Here is a 20,762-nt window from a genome sequence, read left to right on the forward strand (position 1 = left end):
TGAGTGATAGTTGATAGACTTTTGAACGGTTTGTGCCATTGCTTCAAAAATACTGAAATAAGCATCCCACTCCATTGATCTGGGAGCTCAGACAATGACTTCAGCTGGAGCAGTGTTAGGCCTGTGGTTTTATGATAGACTACTCTATCTTCCTTTCTCTTTCTGAAAGGAAATTAACTCCACATCGAGTTAATTTCCAGTGTATGTACAAAAACAACAAGGAGTCTGGTGGCACCTTAAAGACAAACAGATTTATTTGGGCATAAGCTTTCGTGAGTAAAAACCTCACTTCTTCAGATGCATAGAGTGAAAGTTACAGATGCAGGCATTATATACTGACACATGGGGCTGGTCCACACTGGGGCGGGGGATCGATATAGGAAACGCAACTTCAGCTACGAGAATAGCGTAGCTGAAGTCGACGTTTCCTATATCGAACTAAAAGTACTTACTTCGGGTCCACGCGGCGCAGGCAGGCTCCCCCGTCGACAGCACTTCCTCCTCTCGGCGAGCAGGAGTTCCGCAGTCGACGGGGGAGCGCTTCTGGGATCGATCTATCGCGTCCAGATGAGACGCGATAAATCGATCCCAGAAGATCGATCTCTACCCGCCGAATTAGGCGGGTAGTGTGGACCAGCCCATGGAGAGCAGGGAGTTACTTCGCAAGTGGAGAACCAGTGTTGACAGGGCCAATTCAATCAGGGTAGATGTAGTCCACTCCCAATAATAGATGAGGAGGTGTCAATTCCAGGAGAGGAAAAGCTGCTTCTGTAATGAGTGTATGTACAGTATCTCAAATCTCTTTGTGATAGTTAATTTTCCTCTCCTGTGTCCCTAAGAGCAGAGGGGAAGCCAAAAGTAGTTATGACTCCTGTGGGAATAATGAGGAGGGAGATACTACAGAAACGCTATGACCTTCCACTGAAAACCAGTGGCTCTGCTTTGTTAACTTGTTGCTACAATGGAACCTTCGTATTACTGAAGATGTCAGCAGGAATGTGCATAGTTTTGTTTATAGTGCATAGTATTTGTAACCAATAATGTTAAATGCTTTCATAGAGCTAGTAGAATGAACAAGAGTTAATAAGTAACTGACGTATAGGTTCTACAGAATAGTGCTTATTTTTAAAAAAAAATTATTTGTGAAAGATTACCAGAAAATACCATGTAGACTTGAGTCTATTAATTATAATATATTAAACTGAGATTTTAAAATATGTAGTTTGTTTGGTTTTTGAAACAAGAAAGAAACATAAACAGCATTTAAGTTTAGACAAAAATCAAACTTACCTACCAGTGTGGCCATGTGCTGTGAGATTTTTCTCAAGTAATTAGCAGTTTGTAAAAGACACTCATTTAAAGAAATGTCAGGAGAGAGTTCTGTGCAAACACTTACATTCTGGAGTCACACATTTACCTACAGGCAGTGGTTTTTATTTATTTATTTTTTTTATTTTGAGCATCCTCAGTAACTTCATTCTGCCAGAATGGTCAAAAGACTTTTTTTTTTTTTTTTGTATACTAGGTACCATGGCTAAATAGTGTCATGGGTAAAACCATTTTTCTGCATAATTTACCCTGGGAAAGGGTCTGTAACCAAGACAGGTTAAAAGTTAATTACCAGCTACTCAACAATGCCATTAAAAATAACATGCCTAGAAGTAAGAGAGGCACATGAGCTGCTGTGAAGTAAAAAGCTAACACTCCTGAGTGAGGAGTGATTGTGTTTGAGGCATGTCTACACTTCAAGTTGGAAGGTGTAATTCCTAGCTCCAGGAGCCATACCTGAGTGAGTTCAATCAGAATGAGCGCACTAAAATAGAGTATAGCTGTGGTAGCGAGAGCAGCAGGAGGGGCTAGCCACCTGAGTGCACACCCATCCAAGATGGTAGGCATGTCCAAGGGGCACTTGGCCAACTCCCCACCCCCATTCCTGTGTGTAGGACAGTAGTAGTGGTGATATCACTTATTTAGGGTAGAGCTCAGGGTGCTGTCACTGAGGTGGCTTCTGTTTGGTGTAAGCTTCTTCCTAATGTGCATTATGAATTTGATTTAACTGCTTCAGAAAAGTCGCTAGGGTTCAGCATAGATAAAAAATAGGCCTCTTCTGTCAGGTGCCTTGTATTTTAATAAGCATCATGTTAAGAGCATGCATGTTTCATAGCACAGCAGAGATGACCTAAGAGTCTTTTGGGTAATAATTTATATTCTGTAGTAATGAGCTTTATTTAGCCCTTTTCTCTCTCCTCCATGTGTCTTAACTGTTGCTCTGAGCAGCAAAGGTAAGGATTTTACCGCTTGGTATTTGGATTCTGTTTGTCTTTATATGAAAAAAAATTGCCCTATGGTGAAATCTGAGACACTTGCCATCCAGGATGGAGATGTGCAGTGACAGGAGCCATCCACTGCACCGATATGCTGCCATTGCCTTAGCTAGAACTGCTAGTGAGGTAAATTGCTGTCTGTTCTCAGTCAGCAAATGGCTTGTGTAGCTGCTTCCAGGTTGGGGTGGTTTGGTAATTTAGGTAGTGAAATGGAACCAACTTACACGTCAGCACTGAAGCACTTGCAGCATTTCATAATTGCAGGATAGTGCTTCTTTAAGAGCTCAAACAATGATTCTGCTGTAGCTCTGTCCAGGGTATGGATGAAGCAGAAAATAGAGTGACAAGGGAGTGTTGGAACTGGCTATCAGACTGGGCAGATTCTTCTGAGAACTTACATGAAGGCGGAGCCCTGCCTGAGCCTGGAGACTCGATGAGGGACAAAAGCCCCATAAGAATGTTTTGATACCTGGTTACCTGGGCGTGTGAGAGAGACCCACAGTGTCTTTGTGTGGATTTGCCTTTAGTGGCTGCTGCACGTAAGAGATAAATGAATCTGCTACAGAGGCCAGCTTGGGGACGTAGTCCTCTAGCTCAAGTAGGAGAGGCTCTCATTTTAGCACTATAGGTTCCAGTTCAAACCTTGCTGATGGCTTGAATGAGATAACCAAGACTACCAATAAACTGTGTGTAAGGAACCTAATAGATGGCTAATTTGCAAACCAGCTACCTGTCTGTATTTGTCTTATACTGGGTATCTCATGGAACATAACTGAGTACTCATTTAAACACTGTACTAAAATACAAATGTTTATAGACATTCATTTTAAAAAGTCTTTGATTGTATTAAGCTCAAGTGAGCTAGCTTGTAGCTTGGACTCTGGGATTCTAGATGTAGGTTTATTGTGGCACAATTAAAAATAATATCCAGGCATATGAAAAGAGGAAAATAAAGAGCTTTTTTAAACAAAGGATGCTTCCCCTGAAATGAAACCATATGCAAATACAGCTGAGAGAGACAATGACTGTTAAGAAATGAATTTGAAATGTGTTTGCCATCAGTAAAACAGCCTCTCTTCCCTCCTCTGTTTGATCTAAATGAATTTGCCGGAGGAAGTGAATCGTAGTCACAGGAGACTAATTAAACTTCCTTGTATGAACTGTAATATACGACACAGACTGGAAAATGAGGATATTATGGTACTGAATGAGTACATTCACCAAACATAGCGTCACATTTAGTGATTGGTGAGATAAGGAGAATTAAAAGCTAATGTAGAGTCATTTAAAGGGATACTGTCAACTAGAACAGCAAAATTGCTTGGAAATTTTGTTCCTACTAACTGAAGTGAATGAAAGCAGGATATTTTTCTCTATTTTTCAGTTTGCTTACTTTGTGCAATTGACAGCGCATTGTGTACAGTCAGTTTTACTGTATCTTTACAGCTAGTTGGGTCCTAATGCCACAAGCTGATCTGCATGGGTGGATACCCACTGACTTCAGTGCAGCTATGTCTGGACTCAGGAGACTGCCTGGATGGAGTTACTTGCAGTATCAGTGTCTTAGCCAGCTTCTCCCTTGCTGGAAACACCCTTTAAAAGATCAACAGCGGAGCAGAAAAGCCTGTGAGTGTGTTAGGCTTATGAAATATTCATAGGTGGCCAATCAGAAACTGATACTTAAAAACATATCTATGCTTTTTAAAAATTGAAGGTTGGAGCATCTCTTTAAAATCGTGAGTAACTGGCACAATGGTGGACAGGATATTCCTGGCCCCGAGGGACCAATTTGGAATTGTCCGAGAACATTATAACTGACCCCACTGCAGAGTGTTGCTATGCATGTTGTGCTCCTGCGTCCCTAGGCGTCTGGTAGCATCCTGGATGTAGTACTCTCAGAGGCAAGCACTGTAGGAGTTCCAAGCACTAGGCTCTTTGGCCTGCAGCCCTCGATGTGTTCCCAGGCACTCGCTCACCTCAAATAAGAGAGAGCACTTCTTTGGGGGGAGGGATAGCTCAGTGGTTTGAGCATTGGCCTGCTAAACCCAGGGTTGTGAGTTCAATCCTTGAGGGGGCCACTTAGGGATCTGGGGCAAAATCAGTACTTGGTCCTGCTCATGAAGGCAGGGGGCTGGACTCAATGACCTTTCAAAGTCCCTTCCAGTTCTAGGAGATAGGATATCTTTTCTTTCTTTCTTTCTTATTTTGACTAGGAATGAGAGAAAACGCAAGTTGCTTATACACACTGCGCAAAGACTTCAAAAGTTGTAGACTAAAAAGATCAACCTAGCCCCTGGGGGCTGTCCCCTTCAGGGATGTAAAAGGTACCAAAGTCCTAGTGCAGGGGTGGCAAGCCTGAGAAGGAGCCAGAATGTACCAATCTACATTGCCAAAAAGCCACAGTAATATGTCGGCAGCCCCCCCATCAGTTCCCCCCCCCCCCGCTCCCCGCACCTCCCGATCAGCTATTTCGTGGTGGGGTGGGGGGAGGAGCGAGGGCACGGCAGGCTCGGGAGGGGGTGGGAAGTGGTGGAGTGGGGGCAGGGTCTGTGGCAGAGCCAGAGGTTGAGCAGTGAGCACCCCCTGGCACATTGGAAAGTTGGCGCCTGTAGCTCCAGCCCTAGAGTCGGTGCCAATACAAGAAGCTGCAGATTAATTTCTGAAGAGCCGCATGTGGCTCGGAGCCATAGGTTGGCCACCCCGTCCTAGCGGAACCCCTTTGAACCATCTTCTTGCCTGCAGCCCGTATCTTTTTTGCTGTCTCTATTGCTGCCCCCCTGCCAGCAACATAGAATCATAGAATATCAGGGTTGGAAGGGACCTCAGGAGGTCATCTAGTCCAACCCCCTGCTCAAAGCAGGACCAATCCCCAGACAGATTTTGACCCCAGTTCCCTAAATGGCATATCTTGGCCCAGCTCTTAGGTGGCCTGCTATCAGGCCTTCCATCCACTACCAACTTTCTGCATCTGCTCCCCCCTGAGCCAGGATCCCTTAGAATTCTGGGAATTTTTTCCTTTTTTTTTTTTTTTTTTTTTTTTTTTTTTGTGCTGGAGGGATTATGTAGCTCTCTGCTGCCTGGACATTGCACAGGGCAGGTTAGCACAGTACTTGGCAATGAGCCAGCTGATTCATTGCAATATAGTCTTCGGTGGGAGACTGAGCATGGGCATGATCTTGACTGCCCAATTGCATCCCTTCCAGACAGCTAAAGGAGGCCACATTTTGCAGTAAGAAGTGTTAGGTTTCAAAGGCTAAAATATTGTGACTCCTTTTTTGACCTAAGCAGTTAGCCAAATTTAGGTTGTTGTGGGGTTTTTTGCATTAGGAGGAGAAATTGATGATGGGGCGAGATGTTTCTTTGATGCACTCCCGTTTATTTACAAAGAATATACAAAGTCCCATTTCCCTGAATGCACCAGGAATCAAAGAGCAGGAGACAATTTGTTTGCAGCTCCAAGCCACACTCAGTCCTAAACTTCTTCTCTCTAGGGATTTTTCTCAGGGCCACGCTTCCACTGCTTATTCAGGCTGTGTCCTTGGCTTTTCTATTCTTGCTTCTTTCCTCTCTCGGTGTCTGATACACAAAGCTTCCCAAAACAATAGGTTTCACTGGCTATTTGCCCATATGTGCTTTGGGGTTATTTTGGGTGGTGACATCAGCCGTTGGTTGGGATGGAGGCTGCTATTGTTTCAGCCAGATGGTTTATAAAGGAGCGTAACTGTTTCTTACAACTAGCTGAGATGAAGGGTGTTGGTTATGCCCAACTAGGGTTGCCAATCCTCCAGGTTTGGCTGGGAGTCTCCCGGAATCAGGCTTGATATCCTGGAGACTACTGAAGCCAATCTGGGAGATTTTAGGCCGCTAAAAGTCTGGCGGGGCTAAGGCAGGCTCCCTACCTGCCCTGGCTCCGTGCCTCTCCCAGAAGCAACTGGCATATCCAGCAGCAGCTCCTAGGAGGTGGCACGGCCAGGGGTCTCTGCATACTGCCCCCACCCCGAGCGCCGACTCTGCAGCTCCCATTGGCTGTGAATGGGGAATTGCGGCAGCACGCGAAGGGCAGCGCGTGGAGCCCTTTGCCCCACCCTCCAGGGGCCGCAGGGACATGGTGCCAGCCGCTTCTGGGAGTGGCACGGGGCTAGAGCAGGCAGGGAGCTTGTCTTAGCACCGCTGTGCGCCGCTGCCACCCCGGAGCCGCTCAAGGTAAGGGGCGCCTGGCTGGAGCCCGCACCCTGAACCCCTCCTGCACCCCAACCCCCTGCCCTGAGCCCCCTGCCACACCCTGCACCCCTCCTACATCCAACCCCCTACCCTGAGCCCCTACTGCACCCCTCCTGCACTCCAACCCCCTGCCCTGAGCCCCCAACCCCCTGCCCTGAGGCTCCTGCCACACCCTGCACCCCTCCTGCACCCCAACCCTCTGCCCTGAGCCCCCTCCTGCACCCTGCACCCCTCCTGCACTCAAACCCCCTGCCCTGAGCCCCCTGCCACATCCCTACTGCACCCCAACCCCCTGCCCTGAGCCTCCAACCCCCTGCCCTGAGCCCCCTCCTGCACCCCAAACCCCTGCCCTGAGCCCCCAAACCCCTGCCCTGAGGCTCCTGCCACACCCTGCACCCCAACTCCCTGCCCTGAGCCCCCTGCCGCGTCCCTCCTGCACTCCAACCCCTGTCCTGAGCCCCCTACCGCACCCCTCCTGCACCCCTGCCCTGAGCCCCCAACCCCCTGCCTTGAGCCCCGGCTGCACCCCTCCTGCCCCCCAACCCCTTGTTCTCAGCCCCCTGCCACACCCTTGTTGTTGCTAGTGATTCCCATTATGCAAATTCCTGTTCTCCTCTTGAAAGATTTAAGTAAGAGAAGTGATAAAAACTTCACTGCTAGTCAATCAAAACTTGACTTGGCAAGAATACTAATATGCTGCAGATGACACCTCCCAAGTACTTAAAGTATAAATACCAATACCAATCTGTCTCTCTTCCTTCCCAGCCTGTAGAAGAAATAGGGTCGGGATGGACAAGATGACTTAGCTTCCATCTGTAATGTGTATTATTCTGTGAGAGCTCATTTAAAAATGGTTTGCACATTACTGTGAGGCACTTGAGCATTTCCTGCAAGGGGCTGCCCTCAGTGGAACTGAGGTTATTTCTCTTGTTCTTTTTGATGACCACATGGAAGCTCAACATCTCCTCTACTGTGATTTAATGCTGTAAGGACATTGAGGCATGAGTCTACTTTATTTGAAAATTTATAAAGTTGAAAAGTTGATTAAATTTAGACAGTCATTGCCATTTATAGTTTCTGATCATGTACGTATGATACGTGAGAAAATAGAACAGGTAGGGGCCCAAGTAACTGAGTTTTGGTGTACCAAGAGGATCATCTTCATGAGGGTCATCTCAGTCTCTGAATCGGAGTTCTTCAACTTGGGCCTGTGGTCACTTGATTTTTATACATTAATTTGTACTTCTGTGTCATCAGTCATGCCACATACCCAGTTATACATTTACCCCAACTTTCATAATTTTGTTTTTCATTTTCCATTTTGTGTTGTGTTAAACCAGTAGTAATGTATCAACATAACTCAATTATCCTTTCACCGTTCAACATACGTTGTCATGAACCATTAACTTAGCAAAACACAGCCTTTATTTTTACCATTTAGCAGTTTTCCATCTTTTAGTACCATAGTTAATTACATTACATTAATCATTAATTAATTAATACATTTCATTAATCTTTATTTTTTTTTTATTTGAGTAGGAAAGTTATGGAGAACCCAATGCTCTATCATCAGCATATTCTTATATTTTCCAAACATGGGTTTTCTGGGGACTTTTGTTTGAAGTTTAGCAATTATATTACCAAATCATTTTTCAGTTACCTTGAAAAAGTCTTGTCAGCAATCTTGCTTTTCCCATTTTGAGGTCCTGTCAGTTAGGGCCTAGGTGTTTTGACTGTTCCCTAGCCATGCTTTCGTAATTTTTCAAAAGTGCCTAAACTCTGTTGAAAAGCAATAGGCCTCAGGCTTCCCACTCACTTAGACACTGTTGAAAATGTTACTTGTTGCCTTTGTTGACTCTTGTTATGAACTGCAAATTCAGCACAGGAGGTCTAAAAGTAATGGATTATGTTAGTATTTTGTCTTGCAGTAGGCCCAGTCACAGACCAGGACTGTGTTATGTAAGGTGCTGTACACATACAGAACAAGCATAGGTATGACTTTTTTCCTCTATAGAAAATGTGAAGTACTTTTGTAATAAAGACTTACTGTCTGGGCAGAATTACACATAGACAGCAGCAGCATAGCTTTGCATGTTCATGTCCTGTTATATGGGCCACAGCTATGTAGGGAATTGAACAAATCTAACACACTCTCTCTCCTCCCTCCCCTCTTTTGTTCCATGTAATATTAATATGCTGCAAATCTGAGAATTTGCATGTTGGAGCTCCACTCTGTTTTACCACTGATGCTTACAGAGTGGTGACAAGATTGGTTATCTCAGCAAGAGGAGGCAACTGAAGTTATTACAGGCATTGGCAGAGTGACTGTGAGAAAGCAGTGAAAATTTATATTGACATCAGTACAGTAGCAGAAGACTGTAGGAGCAGAGAGAAGCATTCTGTACCCGTGAAACAAACATTTTTAGATCACCAAAAGGAAACTTTTGTTTTTGTTTTTTAGCCTAACGATCCATTGTGTAGTGAAATACTTAGATGTGATGTAGGGCATCTCCTGCATCATAACATACATTCTCTGTGTGTATGGGCTTTGTTTTGTAATCTGAGGTGATAAATACATAAAAGGCCTATAAGGGAAACTAAACTCATCCCGTGACGTCTTTATGTGAAGATTATTTGTGTGCCTCAATGTGTAAAGGGATTGTTTTCTTTTTATACAACAAGTTTTCCTTTGTGTTTGTATAACATCGTCGGTGGGTGGGATCGAATTTGGGACCTCTGGAGCTTAGTGCATGAGCCTCTGCCGCATGAGCTAAAAGCCAACTGGCTGTTGGCTAGGCTGTAGAGCAGACTCATTTTATCTCTCTAAGTGGTCTCGGTGCCACTAGATGGGACAGACACCTCCCCTCAATTTGCATGTGAGCTCTTTTTGCTGTTTTAATGTTGCTGATCTTTGGTCAGTCTGCACAACTGCAACTGTGCAAAAACTGGATTGTGGTTCTGACAGGCATGAAATGCAGCCCTAATATTGAGGAAAATCACTGACACTCGAAACAGTGATCTTGACTACGGCCTCTTCCTGATGTTAGCTCTGCATTTTCTCCTGATATCCAGGCTCATCATGATGCCTTTGTGTGGCTTTGTTTCTCAAACCAGAGCACTTTCATGGGGCCCTTTTCTGGTTTAGTAAGCAATTGGAAATGCAATGGGACTGATTTCCAAACTCATGCTCTCCTACTGAAGAAATCTTTGTCACAAGGATGGATTGTTTTCAAGTACTCTTCTGTTGCTTTTGTTTATGAACATGTCAAATGTTGAGGCTCCATTCCAAATGGGATTTAGGTGCTCATGAAATTGTCAGACTGAGCTTCCCAGAACCCGGGCCCTGTTTGCTCATTAAGTGTCCAATGTTAGTATTTGAAAAACTATTCTTCCTCTGATAACAGAAGCCTGTAGCTTGCTGCCCTGGTCCAGAACACCAAGAAAAGCACTCCTCTGTATTTTCTGCAGTTCTTAGGCTATTGTTCCTTATGGCTGGAAGAGGTAGCAGTAACTGTGGAGATGGCCATTCCTTCTGCCAACCCCTTCCTAGTTTACAAAAATGTGCTGTTTTTAACTCTCAAAAGCCGACTCATGAAACTGAGACTGTAAACAAATGTTATGCTGAGCAAATGAATTCCAGACCAATGTAAAGCTGTTGCATGGTGGTTACTGTGGATCTCTGTTCTATGCAGCCTCCTGCATTTGGGCGGGTTGACAGGTATGGCAGCAGGCTCCTTTTTCTGACAATAATAATAATTTTGCACTTCTCCTCCTGTGGATTTTGCAGCAATCAAGTATCTGGGTTTTCCCCAAGTGGACATTAGCTATTCCCCCCTCACCCCCCACCACTCCCCCATGGAACAGCATCCCTCTCACATGTTATGCAGAGGCGCATGGATGGTAGAACTGTATAAACTGTGAACCCTGGTCCTGTCTCCAACACTTCCCCCCCCCCCCCCCCCCCAGCTAATCTCCACAGGATCTTCAAATCCTATCTCCCATACATCAAAACCCTACCAGTTGTGAACAAAGCAGTGGAGTCATGATTTGTCCCTTTATTAGTTAAACCTTGCGTCATCCCAGTGAGGTGGTGTTGGCCCCATTTTACATAAGGGCAAACTGAGGCAGACTCGCTGACATCTCCAGGAATAGAACTTGAGCCCTACCTCCCACTTCCATCCTCTAATTGCTGGAGAACGCTTCCTCCCGTGGAAGAAAAGAGAGCTCAGAATCCACAGCCACAAACCTATTCCCCCCCAGCATTCCACAATGTAACTTCTTCCTTGTGGAGCAAATTCATCTTGTGGCTTGGGAGTCAGGCTATGTGGGTACTATTGCCAGTTTCGTAGGTTATTTGTTGTGACTCTGGCCAAGTCATACACTGCCTCAGTTTCTTCACTTCCAAAATGATGCAGAGGCTTACCTGCCTTTATAAAGTGCTGTGAGATGCTTGATTTGGAAAGCCCTATGTAAAGCAATATTAGTGGTGATTAAGGAAGGAGGATGAAATTTTTGAATGGAAAATATCAGCCAGGTCTAGAAATGTCACTTAAAAACAGACCCATATTATGTGGCTTCTGCAAAGTCTAGGCTTGCTTAGCCTAGCGCAGGGGTTCTCAAACTGGGGGTCGGGACCCCTCAGGGGGTCATGAGGTTATTACATGGGAGGGTCACGAGTTGTCAACCTGCACCGCAAACCCCGCTTCGCCTCCAGCATTTATAATGGTGTTCAATATATAAAAAAGTGTTTTTAATTTATAAGGTGGGTTGCACTCAGAGACTTGCTACGTGAAAGGGGTCACCAGTACAAAAGTTTGAGAGCCAATGGCCTAGTGCCTCCATTATTTATTTATTTATTTATTTATTTACTTACTTATTTTATTTTATTGATTTAAAATAAAGACCATTTCCCAGTACCTAGCGAGGATTATGGCCCCAGAGCAGAAGTAGTTTGGACTCCTGCAGTGGCGAATCATGTCTTCAGAGCTTGAGATTGCTGGCAATGAAAAGAGGGGAAACAGCTGGAGAAAGCAGAGAGAGGCTTTTGAGGATAGGCTTCCTATAGATTAGTCTCCTAATTGCTACAGCTGAGCATACAAGAAGAAAGGCAGAGCCAGGAGGGTGGTATATTTATTAAAAATATGTCCTTTTTGTTAGCTGGTTGTCAGGATCCTAGCTATTATGCAGTTGTGGTTTTTGCTACTTGTTTTTTTTTTTTTTTTTTAAATCATGCTCGTATAGTTAACAGAATTGGAAAAACTTAATTCTTAATAGCAACCTGTCAGCATAGTGGTTCATTTTTGTACATTTACAGGCTGTTCATGTTGCCAGTAAAGAGGAAAAATGATCAAAACAAAACCCAGGCTATAAGGGAAGGTTCTTAAAGCTTAATCAATTTTCACTTCTTTTGGTTTGATACGGCTGTAACTTTCTGTGGAATGGGCCAAAATTTGTAATTTCTGGAAACTATCCTGTTTGTTGAGGCTTAGCTTTAACCACTTCTGGTGCAAATAACACCAAAAGGGACACTTAGGCAATAATTAGACATTAATAGAGGAAGAGGACTCCGAGCTTGGTTGTTATGGGGGCTAACAGAAGAAAGTAATAACTATAATCTTCCAAGTTGTAGTAGCAATAACTTAGACTAATGGCAATGTTGTCCGCTCTACAAGCTTTCTACAATCCTTTCTGAGGATTATTACTGTCTTGATTTGGAGATCCTAAGGATTTGTATACTGGGAGGTTGTGATCCTTTTTCTAAAGGCACTATCATCTGAGTATTTGAAATGTGGCTAATGGTATAGATAGATAGATAGATAGATACATTCCAAACTGAGCCCTCATCCATCTTCCACACACCCACCCCCAAAATCAGGGAAAACAGGGATTTGAATCTCTCACAACCCAGCAAAATTTCCTAATCTCTGGGCTATTGGCTATTTTGGGGTGGAGCTCTTACTCTTCCTATCCCCAGCCCAAGAAACCTTCATGACACAATTTTTGGAGCCTAAATATAGGCACTTGTTTAAAAAAAAAAAAAAAATCTTGGCCAAAGTGCACTTAGTACATTAAGTAGCTCACGAAACATTACATGACAATGGGACAACCTTCAAAGCCTACAAATCTGATTGCTTAAAACTTTCATCTGACTATGGCAACTCCAGGTCTAGATTTTATCAGGAGCTTCCCTCATTGGGGTATTTCTAAACTGCAAATGCAACAGTTTTCCATGTTCTAATTCTACAAGATTTGGATAAAGTTGTCGTCCTAGGAAAATTTAATGTTGAAAAGAAAACACCCACTGGGTATCCACTGCATTCCTGGGTGTGTGTGTGTGGGGGACATTATAGGATACAAAAATAGCACTTCATCTACCTCAGTCCCTTATGTGTCTCATTTTGGTGCATCTCTTTGAAACATTAGATGCAGTCATGAGGCATTGTCGTGAGTTGTATGTATCCCAAGCTGGCCCAGTGCTCAAAGGGTGAATACAGGCTGGGAGGATAAAAGGGCTGGGAAGCAGACGGGTGGGGTAGCTACAGGAGGGGTGAGCAGGCTGGAGAAAGGAGCTCCTGACAGGAAGCTACTAAGGAGCTGTCCAGAGACGACAGCCCAGGAGGGGATGAACGGACTGATATGCTGGAGCCTCGCACAGGTCTTCACCAGAACAGGCAAAGGCGTCAAGAGCTGTAAAAGCCATCTTTCTCCACCAGTTCTTCCATAATACAAGAATGTGTTGTGTGGTTTTTAACACTGCTCTACCTGTAATTCTCCTCCAAACTCCTGGCCTCATCTTTTGATTGCTGGTGCCACCTAAAATATTTCCAGTTCTCCCAGCATGTCCTAGGCCTCTAACTTGGATGAAATCATAGCTCTGAATGGAGAACCATTTTGGGTAACAATATAGGAGTGATTTATAAAAAAGACACTTCCTTCACCCTCCATTTTAAAAAGCAATTAATACAGTTTGAGCAGATGCCCATTGTCTTGAATGACATGGAACTGTGCTGCCATTTCACTTTGGCATATATGGTAGGCAAATATTTTTAAAGACTTTTTGTTTTTCAAGAATTCCTTCTACTACACAGTATTATTAAGTTTGCTATTAACACACAGACTCTGAAGACTATGCAATTTCAAAAAATGAAACATGATTCCTTATCGGATTTTTTTAAATGAACTGAATTCAAGTATTAACATAGAAACAGTTATCAGCTAATCAGCTAGCTGAAGAAAGCTATATTACACAGCTAATGAAAGCAGTAGGAAAGCACAAGGGAAATAAGAAGGATACATTGCTACTAGCAATGCATCTGTAGCCACACCAAAGCTACCAATAGGCTGATCTTTACTAAAGAGAGCACAGATGCAACCAAGTTTTTATTGTCTTTCAGACCTCTTGAGAATTTGTGATAAGAAAAAAAAATCTCAGCTCTGTGAAAGCTAACCACATCCAGACTAGCATAACTGTATTCTGATGATTCCCCAGGGTAAATTTAAGAGGTATCTTTGTGACCCACCTAGTGGTGGTCCATAGAACTGCCCAAACAGGAACACTTAGTTTGTGAAGAAAAATTGACTTGTGTATTGATCATTTCTGTCTGTAAGCAAGGTAGGTTCCAGAACCTTTGAGGGCCCTGGGTGGTAATACCAGCTGATCAAGTGAAAGGCTGGCTAATTCCCTATAATAGTTGTATAAGCCTGTGAGGCATCAGTGTAGTGTGATGGCGCCCCCTCTGGCCAAGTGTGGTGCAGCCCCTGGGGTGCTAGTGGGGCTCTCAGTCTATTCCTGGTTCTCAGGAGTCTGAAAACCCTTTTCTCACAGCCAAGTCTATCAGGGGGTTGGTAGGGGAACCCAGGCCCACGCACTCCACTGGGTTCCAGCTCAGGGATCTCGAGCTAGATAAATAGGATTAGGGTTCTTTGACTCTGGCAGTGCCCTGAGCTTCTTCCTACTTTCTCCTGGGTCTCAGGGGACTAAGACTAAAAGGAATTTTAAATAAGTTCTTTGGATGGTGGAGGGAGAGAAAGGCCTTCCTGTTTTGATAAGTCCCTGACTTCTTGGAGCGTAATGGGTTATTGTGTAGAGTCTTTACCTGGTGTCTCTCCAGGATAGTACTGTAATCCATAAAAAGGTAACAAGTGTCAAAATGCTGGTGATTAAAGAAAGTATATTGAACTAGTTGGTAGCACTGGTAGCTGCTGAGGGTTGAAATGGTAGATGTAGATTATCTGAGAAGCTTCCATACAGGTTAGAGTGCATGCACGTGTGTTGAGGGGGCAAAAGGGAGCAGGGCCGGCTCCAGGCACCAGCTTGGCAAGCTGGTGCATGGGGCGGCCACTCCGGAGAGGGGCGGCAGGTCCAGCTATTCGGCGGCAATTCGGCGGATGGTCCCTCACTCCCGCTCGGAGCGAAGGACCTTACACCGAATTGCCGCTGCAGATCGCGATCGCGGCTTTTTTTTTTTTTTTTTTTTGGCTGCTTGGGGCGGCCAAAACCCTGGAGCCGGCCCTGAAAGGGAGAGAACACTTAGGACACATCTACACTACAAATAAAAGACACGTGGCATGGCTGCAGCTGCTCCTTTGAGGTTTCTTTCTCTTCGCCCTAACATCCCATCTTGTCATTCTCTGGGGGAGGAGGTCAGGATGCATGTAACAACATCTGGGGGAGTGGGATAGCTCATTGACATGACTTTCCCACTCCTCAGTAACTCTACATCTGATCAGGGAGCAGGTGTAGATTACCTTACTCCCTCATCCTCCATTCACTAGGCTGACCATCTTCTGGATTGGTTGGCTTTGTACGCAGGCAGCCTACACAATACTTGGGAGCCTTGCACATCCCATACTAATACATTATCTGGCCTGTTGATAGGACCTGAAGTGTGTAAATATTCCTGCCCACTATCCTCTGACACACACAACCCCTGCTTATTTTAGATTACTGTTAGACAGTGGCTTCTCGAGCAGGAATGATGCCATAACATGTTTGAGGATAGTTGGTAACCCGGCAATAATGGGCTTTGGCCTTTCAGACCATGAGTGGCATGGATACGTCCTAGGTGGCCGACAGATCTTTCCTACCGTCCTAAAAAAATTTCCTCATTGAAACTGGATGAAACTCAAGCGAAGTCATTGCTCTCTCCTAAGCAGCCCTGTGCATCTTGATTGTCTCTGCCTCTTTTTTGAGCCCATGGGATAGTCCACGTAAACCCTTATGCAATGGTGGCTGAGCAGCCTCCAGTACCCCTCAGTGGTGGTGGTTGCAGATAACTTCAGAGGTGATAATGCCTACCAGTGCTGTTCCCCCCACTCTCATTCCTCTGTATTTTCTCACAACAGCTTCCTGTGTCCCCTCCTTCCACTGTTGGCTTCTTTAATACTACCTTGAAACTTGGAATAGCTTCCCTTTCTCTTCGCAACAAGCACCAAAAATGTCCTCATATTGCGTCAAACATAGGCAGTTGGGTACAGGGTGATTTTTTTGACAGTGCATTGGCACTTCTGAAAAACGGGGGGGGAGGGGGGGGGGATTTGGGTTGAACCAAAACTTTTTTTTTTATTTGCCTACAACTGAAAGTAAAAAAAATAAAAAAATCAGTTTTGATTTCAAGCATTTTAAAAAAAAAATATTTTAAAATTAAATTTTAAGAAAATTTTGAATTGGTTGTTTTGAACTGGAAAAATCAATGTCAAAACAAAACATTTTTATTTTGGGGGATTTTTTTTTCTTTTCAACCAAAACTGTTTGGCAAAACCAACACAAGGTCATGAAACGTTTTGGTGTTGCTGAATTTGCATTTTTTGCAAGAGAGAATGGGGGAGAAGCTTCATAGAAAATGTTTTGCCCCTCTCACTTCTGCTACTGCAGTGATGGGCTCAGTATAAGAATCTGAATGGACTAAAATCCTTTTCTAGGACTACCTTCACTGATCTCATCACTTGTATATCTCACCACAGATTTTGACCTTCATAGATTCCAAGGCCAGAAGGGACCATTGTGATTATCTAATCTGACCTCTTGTACAACCCTGGCTACAGAACTTCCCCAAAATAATTCCTAGATCATATCTTTTAGAAGAAAAAAAATCTAATCTTAATTTAGAAATAGTCAGTGATGGAGAATCTGCCATGGCCCCTGGTAAATTGTACCAATTGTAAATTACATTCAGTGTTGAAAATAAGGTGTGTACATTTTTAGTCTTAATTTATCTAGCTTCAGCCATTGGATGGTGTCACACCTTTCTCTGCTAGACTGTAGAGTCCATTATTGAATATTTGTTCCCCAGGTAGGTGCTTAAACTGCAATCTAGTCATCCCCCTTAGCTTTAAACTGCATAGATTGATAGAGCTAAATCACTATAAGGCATGTTTTTTAATCCTTTAATCATTTTTGTGGCTCTTCTCTAAACCCTCTCCAATTTATCAACATCCTTCTTGAATTGTGGGCACCAGAATTGGACACCGTATTCCAGCAGCAGTCACCCCAGTGCCAAATACAGAGGTAAAATAACCTCTCCATCCCAGGATTGCATTAGCCCTTTTGGCCACAGTGTCACACTATTCAGCTGATTATCCACAATCCCCAAATCCTTTTCAGAGTCACTGCTTCCCAAGATAGTCTCCCATCCGGTAAGTATGGCCTACATTCTTTGTTCCTAGGTGTGTCCATTTATGTTTAGCTGTATTAAAACATACATTGTTTGCTTGCACCCAGTTTATCAAGTGATCTAGATTGCTCTGTATCAGTGACCTGTCTTCTTCGTTATTTACCACTTCCACAATTTTTGTGTCATCGGCATACTTTGAGTGATTTATGTTTTTTTCCAGATCATTAATAAAAATGTTAAATAGCCTAGTGCCAAGAACTGATTCCCTAGACTCCCACCCGTGATATGCATCATATCTCTGAGTTACCTCTCCAGGGTAAGCATCTTACATTCTTATATGTCCTGTAAGGCAATGTGTGTATTTTTATGACAATAGGGAAATAAAATTGCTATCTTGAGTTTTCAGAGAGGGAATATCTTTTAATTTTTGTGTGAATTCTTTTCCATTTTCATCCATCACAGTATTTGTTGTTTGTGCTGTAGGCAGAAACTGCCACTGTCTCATATGGTGCTCATTTGTTCATGAACGCTTACCTGGCACGGCTTTCTTATCTGTGAATCAGGTAACTTCAGCAGCCAAATTGCTCTAATGATTTTAATTTCTGCTAGAGAAACTGCAAAATAACTTGTTTTACTGCAGCAAGTTTCATGCATGCTTTGAATTTGCAAAACTTTTGTGGCAGTTTCTCACTGTTCATTATTGCTTTCTCCTTCACTTTGACATGATACATGTTAGGCTTTGTGCAAAGGGCTCAGTACCCAACTCAATGCCAAACTTCAAGCTATCCATCAAGTATCTTGTGATCCTGACAGTGTTTAATGACTTCTTTTCTAACTGCAGGCAGGATGAATTAGCACCACATGAACAAATAATACATAACGTTGATCTCTTAAAGATGACACAATATATATTTATTGCCCTCAACAATGTCAGTAAAATAGATATAAGCTGATTACAACTGAGAGACCTGGCCAGTAAGCTTGTTTTGTTTTTTGTTTTTGTTTTTTGTTCTTACAGCAAGCTTGCCTCGAGAGATGCAATTTTTCATACAATCATTGACTATTAGGATTGGAAGGGACCTCAGGAGGTCATCTAGTCCAACCCCCTGCTCAAAGCAGGACCAACCCCAACTAAATAATCCCAGACAGGGCTATGTCAAGCTGGGCCTTAAAAACCTCTAAGGATGGAAATTCCACTACCTCCCTAGGTAACCCATTCCAGTGCTTCACCACCCTCCTACTGAAATAGTTTTTCCTAATATCCAACCTAGACCTCCCCCACTGCAACTTGAGACCATTGCCCCTTGTTCTGTCATCTGCCACCACTGAGAACAGCCTAGTTCCATCCTCTTTGGAACCCCTTTTCAGGTAGTTGAAGGCTGCTATCAAATCCCATTCTTGTTGCTAACATACCTGTAGAAAGTCTTCTTGTTACCCTTCACATCCTTGCTAGCTGCAACTCCAATTATGCTTTGGCCTTCCTGATTACACCCCTGCATGCTCAAGCAATATTTTTATACTCCTCCCTAGTCATTTATCCAAGTTTCCACTTATTGTAAGCTTCCTTTTTGTGTTTAAGCTCACTGAAGATTTCTCTGTTAAGCCAAGCTGGTCGCCTGCCATATTTGCTATTCTTTCTGCACATCGGGATGGTTTGTTCCCGCGCCCTCAATAAGGCTTCTTTAAAATACTGCCAGCTCTCCTGGACTCCTTTCCCCTTCATATTAGCCTCCGAGGGGATCCTGCCATCAGTTCCCTGAGGGAGTCAAAGTCTGCTTTTCTGAAGTCCAGGGTCTGTATTCTGCTGCTCTTCTTTCTTTTGTTAGGATCCTGAACTCGACCATCTCATGGTCATTGCTGTTCAGGTTGCTACCCACTTCTACTTCCCCACCAATTCTTCCCTGTTTGTGAGTAACAGGTCAAGAGGAACATGGCCCCTAGTTGGTTCCTCCAGCACTTGCACCAGGAAGTTGTCCCCAACGCTCTCCAAAAACTTCCTGGATCATCTGTGCACTGCTGTATTGCTCTCCCAGCAGATGTCAGGGTGATTTAAGTCCCCCATGAGAACCAGGGCCTGTGATCTGGAAACTTCTGTTGTCTGAAGAAAGCCTCGTCTACCTCATCCTCCTGGTCTGGTGGTCTATAGCAGACACCCACCACGGCATCACCCTTTGTTGCTCTCGCCTCTAAACTTAACCCAAAGACTCTCAACAGGTTTTTCTCCAGTTTCATACTGGAGCTCTGAGCAATCATACTGCTCTCTTACATACAGTGCAACTCCTCCACCTTTTCTCCCCCACCTGTCCTTCCTGAATGGTTTATACCCATCCATGACAGTGCTCCAGTCATGTGAGTTATCCGACCAAGTCTCTGTTATTCCAATCACATCATAGTTTCTTGATTGTGCCAGGACTTCCAATTCTTTCTGCTTGTTCCCCAGGCTTTATGTACAGGCACCAACGATAACTAGCCAATTTGCCCTTCTTTCTCAATATGAATCAGGAGGCCTCCTCTGTTGCACCCTCCTCCTTGTGTTTCCTCACGGTATCCCACTTACCTCAGGGCTTAGGTCATCATCCCCCAGCAAATCTAGTTTAAAGCCTTCTTCACTAGGTTAGCAAGCCAGCCTGCAAAGATGCTCTTCCCTCTCTTTGTTAGGTGAATCCCATCTCTTCCTAGCAATCCTTCTTCCTGGAACACCATCCCATGGTTGAAGAATCCAAATCCCTCTCTTCGACACCACCTGCGTAACCATGCATTTACCTCCACAATTTGATGGTCCCTACCTGGCCCTTTTCCTTCAACAGGGAGGATGGATGATAACACGACTTGCACCTCAAACTGCTTTATCCTTCTTTCCAGAGCCACATAGTCTGCAGTGACCTGCTCAAGGTCATTCTTGGAAGTATCATTGGCGTTCATGTGGAGAAGTGGGAAGGGGTAGAGGTCCGAGGGCTTGCTCAGTCTCGGCAGTCACTCCGTCACATTCTGAATACTAGCTCCAGGCAAGCAGCACACTTCTCGAGTTTCCCGGTCAGGACGGCAGATGGATGACTGTCCCCCTTAGGAGGGAGTCCCCGACCACCACCACCCATCTCCTCCTCTTGGGAGTGGTGGTCATGGAACCCCCATCTCTAGGACAATGCATCCCATACCTTCCAGTCAATGGGGTCTCCTTCTGATCCCTTCCCTCAGATGACTCTTCCAAACCATTCTCCACTGTAGTACCAGTGCAGAGAGCCTGAAAATGGTTTCTTACATCTCTCTGCCTTGGGGATACATGGGTTCTCCTCTTTCTTCTTCTGGAGGTCACATGCTGCCAATTTTCTTCCCCGTTCTGCACTGCCCTCTCTGATTCTTCAGCATGCTGTGCCTGCAGTACCAAACGCTGACTTCTATCCAGAAAGTCTTCATTTTCTCAGATGCAATGCAGGGTTTTCTTCCTTTTTAATTTTATTATGCAGTGTACAGTATTTCTAACATATGAGTATGGTAGAGGTATGGGATGAAATACAAAAAGCAGTGTGTGGAACTGTGGTGAAACACTTAATACTGTCCATTAGATTGTCACTGCATATTGCATTACTATCAGCTGATTTTGCAA

The 20,762-nt window shown here is 44.1% G+C and overlaps 1 protein-coding gene across 1 annotated transcript in view; it reads right to left on the reverse strand.

Annotated features, from left to right (window-relative positions):
* The window catches only part of LOC135881607 (histone-lysine N-methyltransferase SETMAR), a 69,285-nt gene extending 49,205 nt beyond the window's left edge, over nucleotides 1-20,080 (reverse strand). The window contains exon 1 of the mRNA XM_065408264.1: nucleotides 19,945-20,080. Coding sequence (XP_065264336.1) covers nucleotides 19,945-20,080 — 136 coding nt within the window. The remainder of the gene's footprint in view (nucleotides 1-19,944) is intronic.
* Nucleotides 20,081-20,762: the final 682 nt, after the last annotated feature.

This window comes from Emys orbicularis, chromosome 7 (assembly GCF_028017835.1).
Source record: "Emys orbicularis isolate rEmyOrb1 chromosome 7, rEmyOrb1.hap1, whole genome shotgun sequence".
NCBI classification, from domain to species: domain Eukaryota; kingdom Metazoa; phylum Chordata; order Testudines; family Emydidae; genus Emys; species Emys orbicularis.